Source organism: Orycteropus afer, unplaced genomic scaffold (genome assembly GCF_000298275.1).
Source record: "Orycteropus afer afer isolate SDZICR_OR568_19922 unplaced genomic scaffold, OryAfe1.0 scaffold00090, whole genome shotgun sequence".
Lineage (NCBI taxonomy): Eukaryota > Metazoa > Chordata > Mammalia > Tubulidentata > Orycteropodidae > Orycteropus > Orycteropus afer.
In genome coordinates this window covers 7,028,981-7,049,120 of record NW_006921677.1, presented here as the reverse complement: position 1 = coordinate 7,049,120, position 20,140 = coordinate 7,028,981, and the positions used below count along the sequence as shown (strand labels likewise).

At 37.8% G+C, this 20,140-nt stretch overlaps 1 protein-coding gene across 1 annotated transcript in view; it reads left to right on the top strand.

Moving 5' to 3' along the window:
• The window catches only part of CCDC7 (coiled-coil domain containing 7), a 370,614-nt gene that overhangs the window by 156,505 nt on the left and 193,969 nt on the right, over positions 1 to 20,140 (top strand). Inside the window, exons 8-9 of the mRNA XM_007942477.1 lie at positions 1,246 to 1,302; positions 18,816 to 18,891. Of these exons, the coding sequence (XP_007940668.1) occupies positions 1,246 to 1,302; positions 18,816 to 18,891 (133 nt within the window). The remainder of the gene's footprint in view (positions 1 to 1,245; positions 1,303 to 18,815; positions 18,892 to 20,140) is intronic.

The window sequence follows — 20,140 nt, the reverse complement described above, 5'->3', positions numbered from 1 at the left end:
CAACAACAATATAGGCCTTGCTTACAATGAAATTAGCTTCAGAGTCATAGCAATGAAGTCAGAGTCCTAATGGCTGTCAGGCATGTGTGCAGTTTAATTGTAGTATGTCATTAGAGTTGAACATTGAATATTGCCCAATTTCTGTTATGATGCCTGGCACTAACACAGACTTCACTGTAGAACAGGCCACAGCCTGCTATATGGTAGTGTTTTGAACAAGAAATCATAAAATTGAACATCTGTGTTGAACATCAAAAAATGATAACATCAATAAATTATGTGTCACAACATTGTATGTAGAACATGTTGCTAATGATAAGAAATCAAAAAAAAAAAAAAAAAGAGATAGTCATGAGTGATGAGTGTGGTTTGCCATAACTCTAATATATCATAGGTCAGGCACTATCTGTATATGATAAAGGTGTGTGGGTTTTAGAAAAAGAAACAATTTGTTCAACCTGAGGGAGTTAGGAAGATTTGATGTAACCTTAAAGATGAATAGGACTTAGTCAAGCGAAGAAGGGACATTTTTGGCCTTTAAAGAAGAGGATATATGAACATAGAGCAGGTAAAATGGACAGAAAATAAAAGGTATATTGGTATTATTAGAGTGTGAAGAAATAAGGGATAAGGTAGGAGATGGCACAGTCCTTGACTATGGATACTATGTTAAGGACATTTTTCTACACATAATAGGAAATCATTAATACTATTATTAGGGAAGTGATATTTTTGGATTTACTATTAGAGAGACTATTCTGGCAACATTGTAGAAGCTAGTTTGTGGGTAGTAGATTGGCATGACTGGAGGTAGGAAAAATTTGGAAGTTATTGTTTTGTTTTAGATGTGTGATAAGTGGTCATATTAGAGAATTATTAGAAGAAAAGGGACAGGTTTAAGGAATGTTTACTTGGTAGAATTGGCGAAACTTGGTGAATATTACAAGAAGGAAGATTAGATGATAGTACTATTAAATAGTATAAGAGAATATAAATGGAACAATGACTTTTTAATGAGAAAATATAAGGTCAAATTTACTCAGCTGTTAGACACATTCTTTCAGGTAGTACCACTTGTTGACTCATCAAGAGGATCTATAATGTTCTTAGTTATTATATTCTCATAGAGTTTTTCTTTCTCTTGAATGAGTTATTTTAAAAAAGAAGCTATGAAATTTAAACTCAGTAAATATATATAGTTGGAATTTGTAACTTATAATGACAAATTCATTTCAATTATTTCAGAATTCTTACAAACCCACCAAACTGAAGAATTTATAGGAGCTTCTGAAACTGAGCCAGGTAAGTGTTTAGTCTGTTGAAGGTATTAATTTCTATGATTTAAAATAGCAATTATTAGAATAACAACAGAGGTTCCCTGGAATGAGCCATACAATTGACCTGGCTTCCAGGCAAATATTGAAATTGCTAGTTAAGGGCATTGTGTTACCAAAATAATACTGATTTTCAGAGTTTCCTGCTAGTCCTTGGAATGGAGAATTTTGAATTGTGATTAGAAGATGCTACTGAAATGTTGCAGCATTTGAGGCAGAACATCAATAAATTTAAGAGATGGTTTATAGAGCTTGTTATTGGGAATTACATATATGGTCTCAAATCTTCCATTACTTTGACTGCATCTGAGTATCTTAGTTAATGAATATGAAGAGCTGCTAGAATTAGTACATCATATTTCTGTCTGCTTGTCAAGAGAAAGGAGAAATGATTAAAAAATGGGCAGAAGACATGAATAGACACTTCACCAAGGAGGATATTCAAGTGACCAACAAACATATGAAGAAATACTCACGACCATTAGCTATTAGAGAGATACAAATCAAAACAACAATGAGATACCATCTTGCTTCAGCACTAGTAGCAAAGTTCAACGAGACAGAAAATAACAAATGCCGGCGAGGTTGTGGAGAGAATGGGACTCTGATACGCTGCTGGTGGGACTGTAAAATGGTACAATCATTGTGGAAAGCAGTATGGTGATTCCTTCAAAAGTTGGAACTAGAAATACCATTTGACCCAGCTATTCCATTACTAGGTATATATCCTAAAGAAGTGAGAGCCATGACAAGAACAGACATATGCACACCCATGTTCATCGCAGCACTATGAAACAACCTAGGTGTCCATCAGCTGAGGAATGGATAACCAAACTATGGTATATACACACAATGGAATACTATGCAACCCTAAAGAATAATGTAGAATCTGCAAAACACCGCATAACGTGGATGAACTTGGAGGACATTATGCTGAGTGAAATAAGTCAATCACAAAAGGATGAATATGGTATTAGTCCATTATTGTAAAAGTCAAGGAAATGCTTATCTATGAAAGGACATTTTCTTTGTTGGTTACCAGGGGTGGGAGGGCAGGGTAGAGAATACAGTTAGATAGAGATAAGTTTTGATTTGGGTGAAGAGAAAGGCAATGTACCAAATGTGAGTGATTAATACAGTGGCATTGAGGAAGAGAAAGAGAGAGGTACATGAGAGGTACAGATAACAAAGATGAACCCTTTTGCACATATAGTATGGTATTGTCAGTGAAGACAAATATGGGTATATGGGTGGATAGATGGGTGGACAGGCTGAACTATTAGGTATGTCTATGAAGTGGGGAGTATACTCAAGAACATGTATATGGTTGGCAGACAATGGTCCTATAAGTTTATGTGTATGATCTGAATTCCCAGGTGTATAGAAGAGCTGAAAAGGAGCAAGGTTATAGTCACTGCTTGGTCACAGCCAGCTACCAAGAGGGACTGAGTAGTTGAACATGTGTGCTCGGGACCATAGTCACAGGGGACATCAAGCTCAATTGGCATAACATATTATACAAAACATTGTTCCACCTCCTACTTTGACAAGTAGCGACTGGGATCTTAAAAGCTTGCAAACTGCCATCTAGATAAAACAATGGGTCTTTCCTCATCCAGAGCCAAGAAGAATGAAGAAAACCAAAAATGCATGGAAACAATTAGTCATAGAGACTGATACACTATCCAATCTGCAGCCTATACGACTATGAGACCAGAAGAACTATATGGAGCCTGGCTACTACTGTCAACCACTTGTAACGGGATCTATGTAGAGAATCTTGGATAGAGAGGGAGAATAATGTGGCACAAAACTTAAAATCACTTGGAGAAAAAAAAAAAGGTGGGGACCAGGTCAGCTGGTCTGATAGAGCCTGGTGGAACCACTTAGACTATGGCCCCTAGCTTCCCTTCAGGTCTGGAATTGAACCCACACCTGTGGCTTCCAGCCAATAGACAGGCATATGAGCTGATCATTTCCCTGAGATAGATACACTCCTTGGAGAGAGCAATCATGGGAGAAAGAAGGGCTGCTTATGCACAAGGAGACAGCTCAGGGGGCAGGAGTACATGGAGCGATGGACACTGGGAAGAGGTAACTATTGGGAGGAAGTAGGAGGGGAGATGTTGCATTGTGGTAAATTGTGGTCAATGTCATGAGACAAAGTATATGTGAACTGCTGTATGGAAAGTGAATTTGCTCTGTAAATTTTCACCCAAATCACAATTAAAAAAAAAAAAGAAAGGAGAAATGACCTTGTTAATATGGAGTTTTGAAATAATCATGTAACTTATTCTATAGAATAGAGTTTAGAATTAAAATAAGATTTGGTTGGAAGAAGTTGCTGAGAATTGTACCCTCTTTCAACTTCAGTTTTAAACCCTATTGTTGCCATGTTTAAACCAATGACAGTTGTACATTTCATAGTATTCCCAAGTTGTACAGAGATGTCTGATCAAAGAGAACCCTGACTGGGTGTGAAGGTATGAAAGGAAGCTAGGGTTTTGTAGGGGAGAGTGAATGAAAGTCTCCATATCAACGAGAACTCTGCAAATATCCGGCATAGTTGCTCTCTCTCTAGGTGTCTTCTCACTGACACTATGCCTTGCAAACACTAGCTTCCTTGACCTCCCCAAACTCTGAACTTTGTCTACTTAATGGAAGAAGTACTTTACTCTATTTGGTTTCTCCTTCCTTATGCAGCCTAGAAACTCTCCAGTCATTAAGCTGGGATCATCATAAGACTCTTCTCATTTGTTTTCCTTCAGTCAGGGATCACTGCCTTGCACTTATTATTTTCAAGGTTGTGAATACCACTGTTTTTGTCCAGTTTTTAACTGGGTTAAGGTGGAAGAGTAATTGATTGGAATATGATGCTTTCTCCATCATGGACAAAAGCAGAAATCCCTGTGGCCAGTCACAGGTTTGGAAAACATCTTCCAACTATAAGCCTAAATTTCAGTAAAGTCAAATAGGGTAGGGGTTTTGCTCAAGATTCTTAAAGGCAGAAAAAGACAAGATATTGCAAAATATATAGAAAAAATATCTACAGATTCCTAAAAAACCTTTTTCCATGGCCACTACCTCAGTTCCAGGACTCTACTATTATAGATCTACTCTCAATCATGCTTTGTTTCACTTGTTTACTCTTTCTTTTAAAATTATCTCATCATCTTCTCCAGCCAAACTTTATTCTTATCTTCCCTTCCTATTCTCTTAATTCTATTAGATTTCATGTCCTACTCAGCAAGACAAAAGCTAGCTCTGTACTGTACTATGTGTATTTATTTATTTATTAAATTGTGATTTGGCTGAAAGTTTACAGAGCAAATTAATTTTCTATTCAATAACCCACACACATTCTTTTTGTGTGACATTTACTGCTATCCCCACACTGTAACAGGATTCTTCACACTTCCTTCTGTACTCATCCCTTTCTTTTGTTCTTCCTTCCCATCCCCTCTCAACTTGCTAATTCTATCCCTGAGCAAATGCTGTCCTCTTATGCTTGATTTTTCTAATGAGTGCATACCCTCCTGATATTACTGTTCACAACTGGTGGTGTAGTGCCTAAGGCATTTGACTGCTAACCAGAAGGCTGGTGGTTCAAACCCACCAGCCACTCCTTAGAAGGAAGATTGGGCAATCTACTTCCATACAGACACCACCTCAGAAACCCAAGGAGAGGTCAGTATGAGTCTAATAGACTCAATGGCAATGAGTTCAGTTCAGTTAGGTTGGTCTGTATATTGTTTTGCTGCCAATTGAGTTATGGGAATCAAGTTCAGTTACTAGACTGAAGAGTGTTTAAAGGCCATAGTCTCAGGGGTTCCACCAGCTTTCATCAGATAAGAAAGACTGGTCTTTTTTATGACTCTGAGTTTTGTTCCACATTTTCCCCCACTCTATCTGGGACCTCTTATTGTGATCCTTTTCAGAGTGGCCAGCAGTGGTAGCCAGGCACTATCTAGTTCTCTGGTCTCAGTATCATGGAGTCTGGAGTTCACGTGCTCCTTTAGTCCTTTGGACTAATTATTCCCTGTATCTTTGATTTCCTTCCCTCTTCTTTGTCCCAGATGGGGAGAGACCAATAGTTACACCCTACATGGCCACTCACAAGCTTGTAAGACCCCAATTACTACTCACCAAAGTAGGATGTAGAACATTGTCTTTGTGGATTATGTTATGCCAGTTGACCTTAGTGTACCCTGAGACAATGGTCTTCCATATGCAGTGAGTCTCCATATCCAGTGACTCATTCCCTCAAGGTATTTGTTTATGATTAAGATGTTTTCATAACTTTGTCACCTGTATGCTGTACTACATTCATAGATATATTTGTAGCACATGTAAATATATAGGCAGTGATAGCTTCTGTTGAACCTATATATATTCATGGATATAGTACCATTCACTGACATCCCCCCATGGGTAGCTCAGTTGGTATAGTACACTCAATCTCAGGGTCATGAATTCATGCCCTATGTTGGGCATGCACTCTGTTCAATAATTGTTGTTGTTGTTGTTATGTGCTGTGGAATCAAACCTGACTCATAGCAACTCCTCCTTGGGTTTCCAAGGCAATATCACTATGGAAGTAGATTGCCCAACCTTCCTTCCAAGGAGTGGCTGGTGGGTTTGAACCATCAGCCTTCTTGTTAGCAGTCAAATGCCTTTGACACTCCACTACCAGTGCTCCTCTGTTCAATAATAGTGATAACAATTACTTATGAGGAGATGCATAGATATATACTCAATCTGCACTATGTTTTATACAAAACTACAATGACTTGTTCCTTAATCTTACCCTTTTGGGGTCTCAATTTATTCTATCCTCAAAGCAATTAGGATGAATCATAAAACAAAACAGTCCCTTGGGGTAGTCCTTCATTGGAGTTTTACAAGAAGTCACAATAATTTTTAGGATAAAATATGTGAAAGAGAGGGAAATATTCTCTGATATCAGTTCAGGAATGGTATAGAATATGTATAGGCAAAATAGTTTACTGTGTGGACTTGTGGAGAAATTGAGATACCAAGGGATTCTAAATGGGGAAAATCTTTTTGGTCCTTATTAGTTGTTCTAAGGACAAGTGGGAAGAAAATAAAAATATCTGGAATGGTTAGAGCTAGTGAAGTAAAGAAGATTATGACCTGAGAGATATTTCTTCATGTCCTCTCAAATGTGTTTAACCTTAAAGCTTACAAAAAATGGGGGTAATCTTCACACTTAGATTGATATGAGTAGTTAACTGAGGGAGCATGTGTGAAGGCAAGAATGTGGAGGCAGACACATGAAATAAGGCTGTGGGGCTCACAGAAATTGTGAGGGAGCTATAGGAGTCTCCCAGGGTCACAAAATTAGAGCTTAGAGAAAGTTTTACTAGATCCTAAAAAAAAAGGAAGGGAATCAGGTAACATCTGATTATATTAAAAATTGAGATTTTTTGAGAGGTGGTCCAAGATGGCTGTATAGTCTGATGCCTCATAACATTCATTTTATAACAAAGACCTGAGGAAACAAGTAAATTGGATATAGATGACAACTTTGGAACCCTGAGCATCAAAGGCAAAGCGAAGAATCAGACTGAGTGCCAAGTGGAAGAAGAGATAAATAGATAAATAAATAAACAAATGGACATGGAGAATTATGGATTGCTGGTGTCCTTTCAGCTGAACTGGCACAGTGTGGCCATATTGAGATAAAACATGCAGCTTTCCCAGCCAAAACCCCCATTACTTGGTACAGTCAAGAATTGACTTTGCTCCTATGTCCAGATTCAGGGAGGAGTGCTCCCTGCCCTATGAAAGTTAAGCTTACTTACCCCACACACTGCACCGCCACTCTCCTATGCTGGAGGCCCACCAATTTGCAATGCCTTCCCAGCCACTTGTCCATCACTACTGCATGCAATCATGGTCCAGCAGCACCCACCACTGCCCTCCCTCCTGAGCTAGGGGTCCATGGTCTGAGGGTGCCTACTTCTTTACTCAGTCACTCATGCTGGGGACCCACAAATCAGTGGCACCTTCCTCTCTACCTGGGTTTCAGTGTCAGGGACCCATGGAATGGCAGCACCCACTCCTATGCCCAATTGCCTGCACCAAGGGAGCATGGATCGTCCAGCCACTGGTACTAGGAGCCCACCCGTATGCCCAGTCACTCACACTGGGGATCTATAGACCAATGATACCTCCTACACCCTCCAGTAATCTGTGCTGGGGGCTTGAGGACCAGCGGCACATCCTCCTTCATATTGCAATCTAGCAGGCTCTCATGGACTGGTGACATCACCCCTGCCTTGCCCCCTGCACCATCCACCTCCTGCAGCCAGAAACTTGTACCTTGTACCTGCTCTGACCACCCCTGTGCAGCCCTTCCCTTCTGATGGCCCAGGCACCTTCACCCTGACCAACAGTGCACATACACACAACACCCAACCCAGTGACCAGTGAGAATGCTCCCTGCACCCACACCCAGGTAACAGGCTGTAAAGACACATAACTTCACCTGCTATGCCAGCTATATCCTTAGTTGCCCTGCAAGACCAGCAGACCAACACCCATGCTAACTACCCAGCCATTGCCTCACTGACATGGAGACAGCTGGTGAGCACTCTAGTGAAGCCATACTAGCAACCAGAGTAGCATACATTTACCACCTACTTAGATATATCAACCACCACCACAACAAAACCCCCCAGAATAAAGATACAGCAAACAAACAGTACATAAATAAATATAAAACCAAAAAAAAAAAAAAAAAACGAAACGCACTGCCGTCAAGTTGGATCCAACTCATAGTAACCTCTCTTTGGGTTTCTGAGGCGGTATCGCTATGGAAGTATATTGCTCAACCTTCTTCCCAAGGAGTGGCTTGTGGGTTTGAAATGCCAGCCTTCTGGTTAGTGGTCAGATGCCTTAGGCACTATGCCACCAGAGCCTAAATATCACTTTAATGCCTTGCAGACAAAAGACAGTATCAAATCACATGAAGAAGCAGGACAAGATAGCTCCAGCAAGTGACCAAAATAAAGAACCAGAAACTTTCTGGAGGAAGAAATGGTAATGAAACTACCTTATAACAAATTCAAAAGACATATATAGAATTCTCCAGGAGATCAAGGAAAACACAGACAAAGTCAAGGAAACAGACATAATCAAGGAAAACAGACAAAGCAATAGAATAATGCAAGAAAACAATATAATAACAAAATGATAAATAAATAGATAATTAGAAACCTTACAAAGCAACAGCTAGAAATCCAAAAGATTAAGAATAAAATGCCAGAAATAGACAACTCAGTAGAAGGACAGAGGCCAGAATTGAATCAATGGAAGATTGAATCAGTGAAATAGAGGGCAAATTTCTTGACACTGATTTGTTTGAGGAAAACTTAGAAAAAAGAAAGAAGAAAAATGAAAAATGCCATGTGGAACCCTAGCAAGAAGAAAAATTGACATGTGAATGGGATTCCAGAACAAGGTGAAGTGATAAATAGATAAATAATAGTGGAAAAAACCCAGAGAGACTTGTCGAAGATTGCTGGCAGGAAACTTCCTAATATCATGAAACACAAAAAGATACTCATCCAAGAAGTTCAATGGACCACATACAGGATAGACCCCAAAAGAAAATTATCAAGATATAACATAATCCAACTTGGCCAAACCAAAGTGCTAAAATGACAAAGAGGCCACATGTTCTGACCTCCTCTAATCCCACAAGAGGAAGACAGGATTACCAGCAGTAACCCAAGGCCTATTACTGCAAGGCCAGACATGCTGCCCCCCTCCAGTCCTTTCACCAACCATTCCTCCCAAAGCACCCACCACCTCTCTCCTGGGTTCAATAATTCACTGCAGTGGCCACACAGAGCTCACAGATTAGGGGGTTTATTAGGGAAGTACCACAGGCTACAATTCTAGTTCAGGAAAAATGCTCAGTCTCTCTCCCAGCCCAACGTCCCTCGGCCAACAGTCTCTCCCAGTCTCTTTCCCAGCAGTGCTGGTCCCTTGGTGTCTCACTCAGCAATGTATGTCTCTTGCGTCTCTTTCCCAGCAGCACGTGTCTTTTTCAGGGGCATGTGTCTCTTTCAGCAGCATGTCTTCCTCAATCAGCAGTCAGAGAGATTTCTGCCTCAAGAGGCCTTCTTTTGAGCCCAGCAGAGTGGTCAAACTAGCCAATCACAGCATCATAACTCTAAGCACCTGAGTGCTTAGAGTGGGAGGAGTGGGAACCTCCCAGAACATTGTTTTGTGCCATTCCCAACAGAAATACTCCAGGTGGGCAACTTTAGCAATCAGGATCTCCTAGTTGCTAATAGCAATTCCCACCTTGGAGTTTACAAAGACTTATGGGTAGAAAAGCCACACTAAGTAATTTACTACACCGCACAAAGACAAAGAAAGAATCCTGACAGCAGCCTGGGAAAAATGAAAAGTCATCTATAAAGGGAACCAATAAGACTAAGCTCTCAGCAGAAAACATACAGGCCAGGGGGAAATGGGATGATATATATATAAACCTTGAAAGAAAAAAATTGCCAACCAAGAATTACATAACCTGCAAAACAGTCTCTCAAATATGATGGTGAAATTAGGGCATTTCCAGATAAAAAGACATTAAGAGAATTTGTAAAAAACCAGAGTAACTGTATAAGAAATATGAAAGGGAGTCCTTCAGATAGGGAACCAAAACATCAGACAACAATTTGAGATTAGGGGAAAGGACAGCATCAGCCAGATACCAACACAGATAAAAAATTCTCAAAAATAAAACAAAGCTAAAAGACCAAAAACAGAACCAGAGACATCAATCTATAAATGACAAAGTCAAACATAAAGTGTGAATAAATGTGTAGTTATAGAATTTTCATATGGAGAGGAAATGAAGACTGTATCAAGAAGTAAAAGACTGCTTTGAACTTAGAAAAATAAAAGTAAATTTCAAGGTAACCACAAAGAAAGTTAACAAACTTATTCATCAAACTATGAAAGAGGAAAAAGATAAAGACTCGGTAAGCTCAAAATTAACAACAATGAAAGAAAAAATAAGAAAATCCAAACAAAAAAAGAATTTTGCACAGAAAATTAAGTGCAACAAAGAACTGTTAACAACACACACACACACAAAAAGCACAGCAGAATGACAGCAGTAAGCTCAGACCTATCAATAATTACACTGAATGTAAATGGCTTAAATGTACAAAAAGAGAGAGAAAGAGTGGCAGGAAGGATTTTAAAAAAATGACCCATCAATATGCTGTCTACAAGAGATACACCTTAGACACAAAGACATAAATAAACTAAAACTAAAACTCAAAGGATGGAAAAAAATATATGTCAAGCAAGCAAGACCAAAAGGAAAAAAAAAAAAGGAAAGAGCATGAATGGCAATATTAATCTTTGATAAAATAGACTTTAAGTCAAAATCTACCATCAAAGATAAGGAAGGTCATTATGTAATGTTTAAAGGGTCAATCCACCAAGAGGACACAACCATAATAAATATATATACACTCAATAAGCAAACAAAAACCACACTTACTTCCATTTTGTTGATTCTGACTCATAGCAACCTCCATTGTGTTTCCAAGACTATAAATCTTTATGGAAGTAGCCTGCCTCATCTTTCTTCTGTGGAGCTGCTGACTGGTTCAAACCAAGAACCTTTTGATTAGCAGACGAATACCTTAACCACTATACTACCAGAGCTCCTTTACCCAATGACAGGGTTCCAAAATACATGAAACAAACTCTGACAGCGTTCAAAAGAGAAATAGACAGCTCCACAAAAATAGTAGAAGACTTTAGCCTTGGAATGAGATTGCTGGATCTTATGATATTTCCATTTCTAGCTTTTTAAGGAAGTGTAATGCCTTTTTCCATAGTGGCTGTACCATTTTACATCCCCACCAGCAATATATAAGAGTTCCAATCTTCCCAAAACCTTGCTAACATTTGTTATTTTCTGTTTTGTAGTTAATGACCTTATTGTGGTGAGGTGGTATCTCATTGTAGTTTTGATTTGCATCTCTCTAATATCTAATGATCATGAGCATTTTTTTCATATGTTCATTAGCCACCTCAGTGTCGTCTTTGGTGACGTGTCTATTCATATCCTTTGTCCATTTTTAAATTGAATTTTTTCTCTTTTTCTTGTTGAAGTGTTCTATAAATTTTAGAAATTAGACCCTTGCCAGATATGTCCTAGCCAACATTATTCCCAGTTTGTGGGTTCTGTTTTAATTCTTTTGGAGAAATCTTTTGATGGGCATAAGTATTTAAATTTTAGGATGACTCATTTGTCAGCTAATACTAAGGGAAACAAACTTGTCTGTCAGTTTGTCAGCCTGTGGTGGCTTATGTGTTGCTGTGAGGCTGGAGGATATGTCACCATGTTGCAAAATGCCAACAAGGTTACCCGTAGTGGAGAAGTTTCAGTGGAGCTTCCAGGCTTAGACAGACCTGAAAGAAGGAAGGGTCCTTCCATTCTCAAAGAATTGGCCAGTGAAAACCTTATGAAACACTATCTGATATATTATTACTGGAAAACTTTATGAACAGCCCTGAAATATTGTCTGACATAGAGCTGGAAGATGAGCCCATCAAGTTGAAAGGCACTCAAAATTTGACTGGGAAAGAGCTGACTCCTCAGAGTGGAGAGGACCTTAACAATATGGATAGAGTAAAGCTTTTGGAACCTCCATTGGCTGCTGTGGGAGGAGTTCTGGTAGCATAGTGCCTAAGGCACTTGACTGCTAACCAGAAGGCTGGTGGTTCAAACCCACCAGCCACTCCTCGGAAGGCAGGTTGGGCAATCTACTTCCATAGTGATACTGCCTCGGAAACCCAAAGAGGTGTCGCTATGAGTTGGTTCCTACTTGACGGCACAAAGCAACAACAACAACAACATTGGCTGCTGTGGCACAACTCTAAATGACTAGAAATAGATGCAAACATCCATTAATAATTGGAACATGGAATACACGAAGTATGAATATAGGAAAAATGGAAGTTGTCAAAAATGAAATGGAACACATAAAGATCAATATCCTAGGCATTAGTGAGCTGAAATGATCTGGTTTTGGCCATTTTGAATCAAGCAACCATATGATCTACTCTGCTGGGAATGACAAACTGAAGAGGAATGGTGTGGCCTTCATTGTCACAAGGACTGTTTCAAGATCTGTCCTGAAGTACAATGATGTCAGTGATAGGATAATATCCATAGGCCTACAAGGAAGACCAGTTAACACTATTATTATCCAAATTTCCTCACCAACCATCAAAGTCAAAGGTGAGGATATTGAAGATTTCTACCAGCTTCTCCAGTTTGAAATTGATTGAACATATAATCAAGGTGTGTTGATTATCACTGGTGACTGGAATGCAAAAGTTGGAAACAGAGAAGAGTTACCAATAGTTGGAAAATATGGCCTTGGAGATAGAAATAATGCTGGGGAACACATGATAGAATTTTACAAAACCAGTGACTTATTCATTGCAAATACCACTTTTCAGCAACACAAGTGATGGCTATACATGTGGACTTCAGATGGAGTAAACAGGAATCAGATAGACTACATCTGTGGCAAGAGGCAATGGAAAAGCTCAATATCTTCAGCCAAAACAAGGCCAGGAGCTGATTGTGGAGCAGACCATCAACTGCTCATATAGACATTCATATTGAAGTTGAAGACAATTAAAATAAGTCCATGAGAGCCAAAATATGACCTTGATAATATCCCTTCTGAATTTAGAGACCATTTAAAGAGTAGATTTGATGCATTGAACACCAAAGATTGAAAACCAGAGGAATTGTGGGATGACATCAGGGACATCATACATGAAGAAAGCAAAAGGTCATTAAAAAGACATAAAGAAATAAAAAGCCAAAAAATGCATGTCAGAAGAGACTCTGAAATTTGTCCTTGAGCGGAGAGTAGCTGAAGCAAATGCGAGAAGTGACAAGATAAAAGAGCTGAACAGAAGATTTCAAAGAGCAGCTCAACCAGACAAAGTCAGTTGCTATAATAAAATGTGCAAAGACTTGGAGTTAAAAAATGAAAAGGGAAGAACACATTGAGCATTTCTCAAGCTGAAAGAACTGAGGAAAAAAAAATTAGGCCTCAAGTTGGAATATTGAAAGATTCTATGGGAAAAATATTGAATGATTCAGGAAGCATCAAAAGATGATAGAAGGAATATACAGAGTCACTGTAACCAAAAAGAATTGGTCAATGTTCATCCATTTCAGGAGATGGCATATGATCAAGAACTAATGGTATTGAAGGAAGAAGTTGAAGCCGAACTCTAGGAATTGGCAAAAAACAAAGTTCTAGAAATTGATGGAATACCCATTGAAATGTTTCAACCAACAGATGCCCCACTGGAGCCACTCACTCAGTTATGCCAAGAAATTTGGAAGACAGCTACCTGTCCAGCTGGTTGAAAGAGGTCCATATTTGTACCCATCCCAAAGAAAGGTGATCCCACAGAATGTGAAAATTATTGAACAATACCATTAATATCACATGCAAGTAAAATCATACTGAACATAATTTAAAAATGGTTGCAGCAATATATTGACAGAGAGCTTCCAGAAATGCAAGCTGGATTCAGAAGAGGACATGAAATGAGTGATATCATTGCTGATGTTAGAAGGATCTTAAATGAAAGCAAAGTATACTAGAAAGATGTTTACTTATGTTATATTGACTAGGCCAAAGCATTCAATTGTGTGACTCATAACAAATTGTGGATAACATTGAGAAGAATGGGAATTCCAGAACACTGATTGTACTCATGAGGAACAGGAGGCTGTCATTTGAACAAAACAAGGGGCTATTGCATGGTTCCAAATCAAGAAGGGAGTGCATCAAGGTTGTATCCTTTCACCATACTTATTCAATTTGTATGATGAGCAAATAATGTGAGAGGCAGGCCTATATGAAGAAGAATGCCAGGATTGGAGGAAGATTCATTAACAACCTGTGATAAGCAGATGACACAACTTTGCTTGCTGAAAGTGAGGATGACTTGAAGCACTGACTGATGAAGATTAAAGACTACAGTCTGCAGTATGGATTACTCCTCAATATAAAGAAAGCAAAAATCCTCACAACTGGTCCAATAAACAGCTTCACAGTAGATGGAGAAAAGATTGAAGTTGTCAAGGATTTCATATTACTTGGCTCTACAATCAACACCAATGGAAACAGCAGTCAAGACATCAGATGACATATTATTGCATTGGGCAAATCTGTTGGAAATAACTTTTATCAAGGGATGAGAAGCAAGGATGTCTCCTTGAAGACTAAAGTGCGCCTCACCTAAGCCAAGGTATTTTCGATCACCTCTTATGCATGTGAGAGCTGGACAATGAATAAGGAAGACTGAAAGAATTGATGGTTTTGAATTGTGGTATTGGAGAAGAATGCTAAGAGTACCGTGATCTGCTAAAAGGACTAACAAATCTGTCATGGAGGAGGTGCAGCCAGAATGCTCCTTGGAAGAGAGAGTTGCCTGACTTTGTCTCACCTACTTTGGTCATGTTGTCAGAAGAACCATTCCCTGGAGAAGGATATCATGCTTAGTAAAGTGAAGGGTCAACAATGAAGGGGAAGGCCCTCAATGAGATGGAAAGACATAGTGACTGCAACAGTGGGCTCAGGTATAACAAAGATCATGAGGCTGGCACAGGACTGGGCAGTATTTCATTCTGCTGTGCATAAGGTCACTATGAGTCGGAAATGATTTGACAACACCTAACAACAACATTTATTTAGTTCTTCTGCTGTTTGTGCATTTTTTAAAATTATGTTTGGTATCCTCAACTCACTGCTGTGGAGTCGGATCTGACTCATAGGGACCCCTCCTTGGGTTTCCAAGGCAGTATCACAACAGAAGTAGATTGCCCCATCTTCCTTCTGAGGAGTGACTGGTGGGTTTGAGCCACCAGCCTTCTGTTAGCAGCCAAATGCCTTAGGCACTACACCACGAGAGCTCCCTTGGTATCCTCTTTATGCTATATATTAGAGCCTCTAGCCTAGTCTCAATTTTTTCTTCCATGATCTTTATAGTTTTATATTTAGGTCTTTGATTAATTTTGAGTTAGTTTTTGTGTATGGTGTGAGGTATGGGCCCTATTTCATTTTTCTGCAGATAGGCATCCAGTTTGGCAGCAACATTTGTTAAAGAGATTGTTTCTTATGCATTTTATGGACTTTGGCCCATTGTCAAAGATTAGCTGTCCAAAGGTGTATACATTTACATCTGCATTCTCAATTCTGTTCCATTGGTCTATGTGTCTGTTGTTGTGCCAGTACTAGGCTGTTTTGACTACCATGGCTATAAAGGAGGTTCTGAAATCAGACAGTGTGAGGCCTCCTACTTTGTTCTCTTCAATAATGGTTTACTTACTCAAGGTCTCTTTCCTTTCCATATAAAGTTTGTGATTAGTTTTCCATCTCATTAAAGAATGTCATGATACAAATAGACATATGCATACCCATATTCATTGCAGTGTTATTCACAATAGCAAAAAGGTAGAAGGAATAAATGCCCATCAACAGATGAATGGATAAACAAACAGTGGCACATACACTCAATGGAATACTACATAATGATAAAGAATAATGATGAATTAATTATTTAGACTATGACCCTAAGACACCCTTCTGAACCGGAACTGAAGCCATTCCTGGAGACTATTTTTTGGCCAAACAATAGACAGGCTCGTAAATAAAAATAAAAGTAATAGCTGAGAGGAATGTGTTCTTTAGAACAATCAATTATATGAGATCAAAAAGACCATATTTGCTCAAAAGCAAAGATGAGAAGGCAAGAAAGGGTAGAAAGTTTGAACAAAAGGAAACAGAGAACTCAGGCTGGGAGTGCGGAGCATGCTGACACATTGTGGGGAAGGCAACCAAAGTCATGGAAAACTTTTAAGTACAAACTATCAAATGGGAAGCTAGTTTGGTCTGTAAACTTTCACCAACAGCACAATAATTTTTTTTTAATTCAGTGATCTTTACAAATTAATATTATTTTTAGATGGTATTTCTAGTAATTCTTTATTTACAGTGCTAGAATTTCTAGAAAGATGATAATGTGTTTATCAAAAACTCATTTGTTCTAAAGATTGTGATTTGAAAATTTGCTATGAATTTAAGGTTATTCATCAGAGCACTTTCTCCTGAGTTTTAACTTTAAAAGAATATTTATTGTGGTAAAATATATTTAATAAAACTTTAGCCATTTTTATGTGTACAATGCAGTGACATTACTTACAGTCACCGTGTTGTGCAATTTTATCATTATCCATTTCCAAATTTCTTCATCACCTTCAACAGAAATTTAGTACCCCTTAAGCAATGCCTCCCCATTTTCTTCTCCCTCCTACCCAAGGTAAACATTAATAAACTCTGGTCTCTAAGTATTTTCCTGTTCTGGATATATCATGAAAGGGAGATCACACAATATTTTTCCTTTTGTGTTTGACTTATTTCACTCAGCATAATCTTTGCAAGGTTTATCCATATCATAGCATATATGAGAACTTTATTTCTCTTTATGGCTGAAAAAGATCCATTGTATGTATATACCACATTTTACACAGTCATTCAATGGTTGATGGGTACTTGGGTTGGCTATTGTGAAAAATGCTGCTGTGAACATTGGTGTATAAGTATCTGTATGAGTCTCTGCTTTTAAGTTTTTTTTTTTTTTTTTGTATTCATAGGAGTGGCATCTCTGTGTTGTATGGTAATTCTGTGTTTAACATTTTGAGGAACCATCATCATACTATACTGCTTTCTACAGCGGGTGCACCATTTTGTATTCCCACCAGCTAAGATGAGATCTTCAGTTTCTGCAGATCCTCACCAACTGGTCGTCAAGCATTACTCCTATGTTTTTTTCTAAGATTTTTATGGTTTTAGTTCTTGCATTTAGGTCTATTTTTTAGATTAGGTCATCTATTTTTAGTAAATTTTTGTACGGTGTGAGACATGGGTCCAACTTTATTCTTTTGTATTTGGAGATCCAGTTGTCCCAGCACCATTTATTGAAGAGACTAATTTTTTTCCCATTGAATGAACTTAGCACCCTTGTTGAAAATAAATTGGCCATATGTGAATGGATTTATTTATGGACTTTCAATGCTTTTACACTGGTCTATATGTCTATCATTATACCAGTACCAGTCTGTTTTGGTTACTGTATCAAGAAGTATGAGTCTTCCTACTTTCTTTTTATTTTTCAAGATTGCTTTGAGTGTCTGGGGCCATTTCAACTCCATATAAATTTGAGGACTGTCTTTTTTATTTCTGCAAAGGAGACTGTTGGAATTTTGATGGGATTACATTGAATCTGTAGACAACTTTGGATAGTATTGACATCTTAACCATATTAAGTCTTCCAAACCATAAACACAAGATATCTTTCCATTTATTTAGATCTTCCTTAATTTCTTTCAGAATGTTTTATAATTTTCAATGTACAAATCATTCAGTTCCCTAGGCATTTTATTCTTTTAGGTGCTATTGTAAATGAAATTGTTTTCTTAATTTTCATTTCAGGTTGCTCATTGCTGGTGTATAGACACCCAACTGATTTTTTGTGTGTTGACGTTATATCCTTCATTTTGCTGAATTCATTTATTAGCTGTAGTACATTTCTTATGGATTCTTTGGGATTTACTATATATAAGGTCATGTCATCTGCAAGAAAGAGATAGTTTTACTTCTTTCTCCTCAATTAAAGTTATTTGATTTAATTGGAAAACTTAATAGAGCTGCTAGATTTTTTTTCCGTAGCACTTATTGACTTAGCAGTAGCAACCAAAAAAACCCAAACTCCCTGCTGTTGAGTCGATTCCAACTCACAGTGACCCGTCTTTGGGTTTCTGAGGTGGTATCGCTACGAAAGTAGATTGCCCAGTCTTCCTTCCAAGGAGTGGCTGGTGGGTTTGAACCATCAGCCTCTGGTTAGCAGTCAAATTTAGGTTATTTGACTTAATTGGAAAACTTAATAGATTTGCTAGATTTTTCCATAGCATTTATTGACTGAGCAGAAGCAATGAAAGCAATTGTCTTATATGCAATACCATACCATGAGGAAATCATGTACACTGAGCACCATTCAGTTTTGTCACTTACTAGATGTATAGTTTTGATCAAATTATATAACCTCTTTGACCTTTAAATTTTTTATTTGAAAATGGTGACAATATTTATTTTTAAAGGATTAAGAGTACATAAAGTAGCATAGTGACTTGCACACAGTAAATGTTTAATAAAATGGTAGCTATTCTCATCACAAGCATTTTGTTCTTTGACTACCTATGGGACCTTGATATCTGCTCTCTATGTTTGTCTAATTTTCACACATATAGATAATAGCAAGTTATGTCAGCATAGAGCTAAAACTTCAGTCATTTGTAATACTTGTAAAACTTTTCTTTTATAATAGAAACTGGTTTTTCGGTGACTAATAGATTGAATACCATGTTGAAAATATTTGAAAAACAGTCAAATATGTTGGAGAGGTAAGATTTTTAAATAACTTCTTTCTGTAATTATAAAAACTACTGCACATTTACTGCACAAAATTTGGAAATACAAAGAAGAAAATAAATATACTATTTAAAATTTGTGTGTTCCTATATCAATTCTTACGATTATATGTATGTATCTATTTTAAAATCATAATTGTAATCATACAAATGCAGTTTGTATATATACTTTTCCACTTAGTATAGTTCTTTTCAAATTCACCTAATTCTGTTTTTGCATAAATATTTTAAACTAAAGCACATGTTCAGAAAAATTTCCATTGTACAATATTTGAAAAGATTTTATTTATATACTGTGTCAAAATTGAAAATTTTGGAAATTTTATATGGTAGGAATTTCTAATTATCAAATTCAATGATCAGAACCTTTAAGAGAGTGGAGTGGTATCCAAATCAGAAGTAAAGAAAAGGAAGTCTGAGGCAACTGCTAAAAATGGAACTAAAAGACTTATGACTTGTATTAATTGATTGTAAGGTACTTGGTATGTAACTGAGCCAGACCCCATTCCACATCTTCCTTCTCTCTAATCAGTCTTTCCTACCAGAAGGATAGGATCACAACCTGCCCAGTTTTGCCAGATGAAAACTTTAACATGTTCTGGGCCATTGTTAAAGTAGGAAACTGATTTCCATGAACATTCTTTCCAATGGACCAGGATATTAAAGCAGGTGACATTATTCCATTATATATTATAATTCCTCATATCAGGCTATTGGTGCTATTCATAGTTGGTTTTAGAATGCCTGGGCATAGTAGAAAACAGTGGGAAGGACTAGCGGAAGGGATTACTGTAAAGGAAAAAATTCCATATTTAAATTGTCTCATGCTTGAAAATTTTTATTATTTGACTGGTCAGAATATGCTTTGTACATTTCCTTGCATGTTAAAAAATATCTTCAAAGTTACTGTGGGTGGTTTATGGTTCTTTCAGGTGGCCAATGTTATATTAGTCACATAACTGGTGTGCTGAAAAGCATGTCTTGTGGAATGAAATAACAAAGCAACTTTATTTTGGATATCTTTTGTTCATTTACATTTGCTAAGTGGATCTAACTGTCCCCCCACCCCTGTCCCATGATAAAATTAGAAATTTATCATGACTTTTCTGATTGTGCTTAGCTAATGTGAGCTCTGGTAGCATAGTGGCTAAAGCATTTGACTGCTAACCAGAAGGCTGGCGGTTCAAACCCACCAGCCACTCCTCGGAAGGAAGGTTGGGCA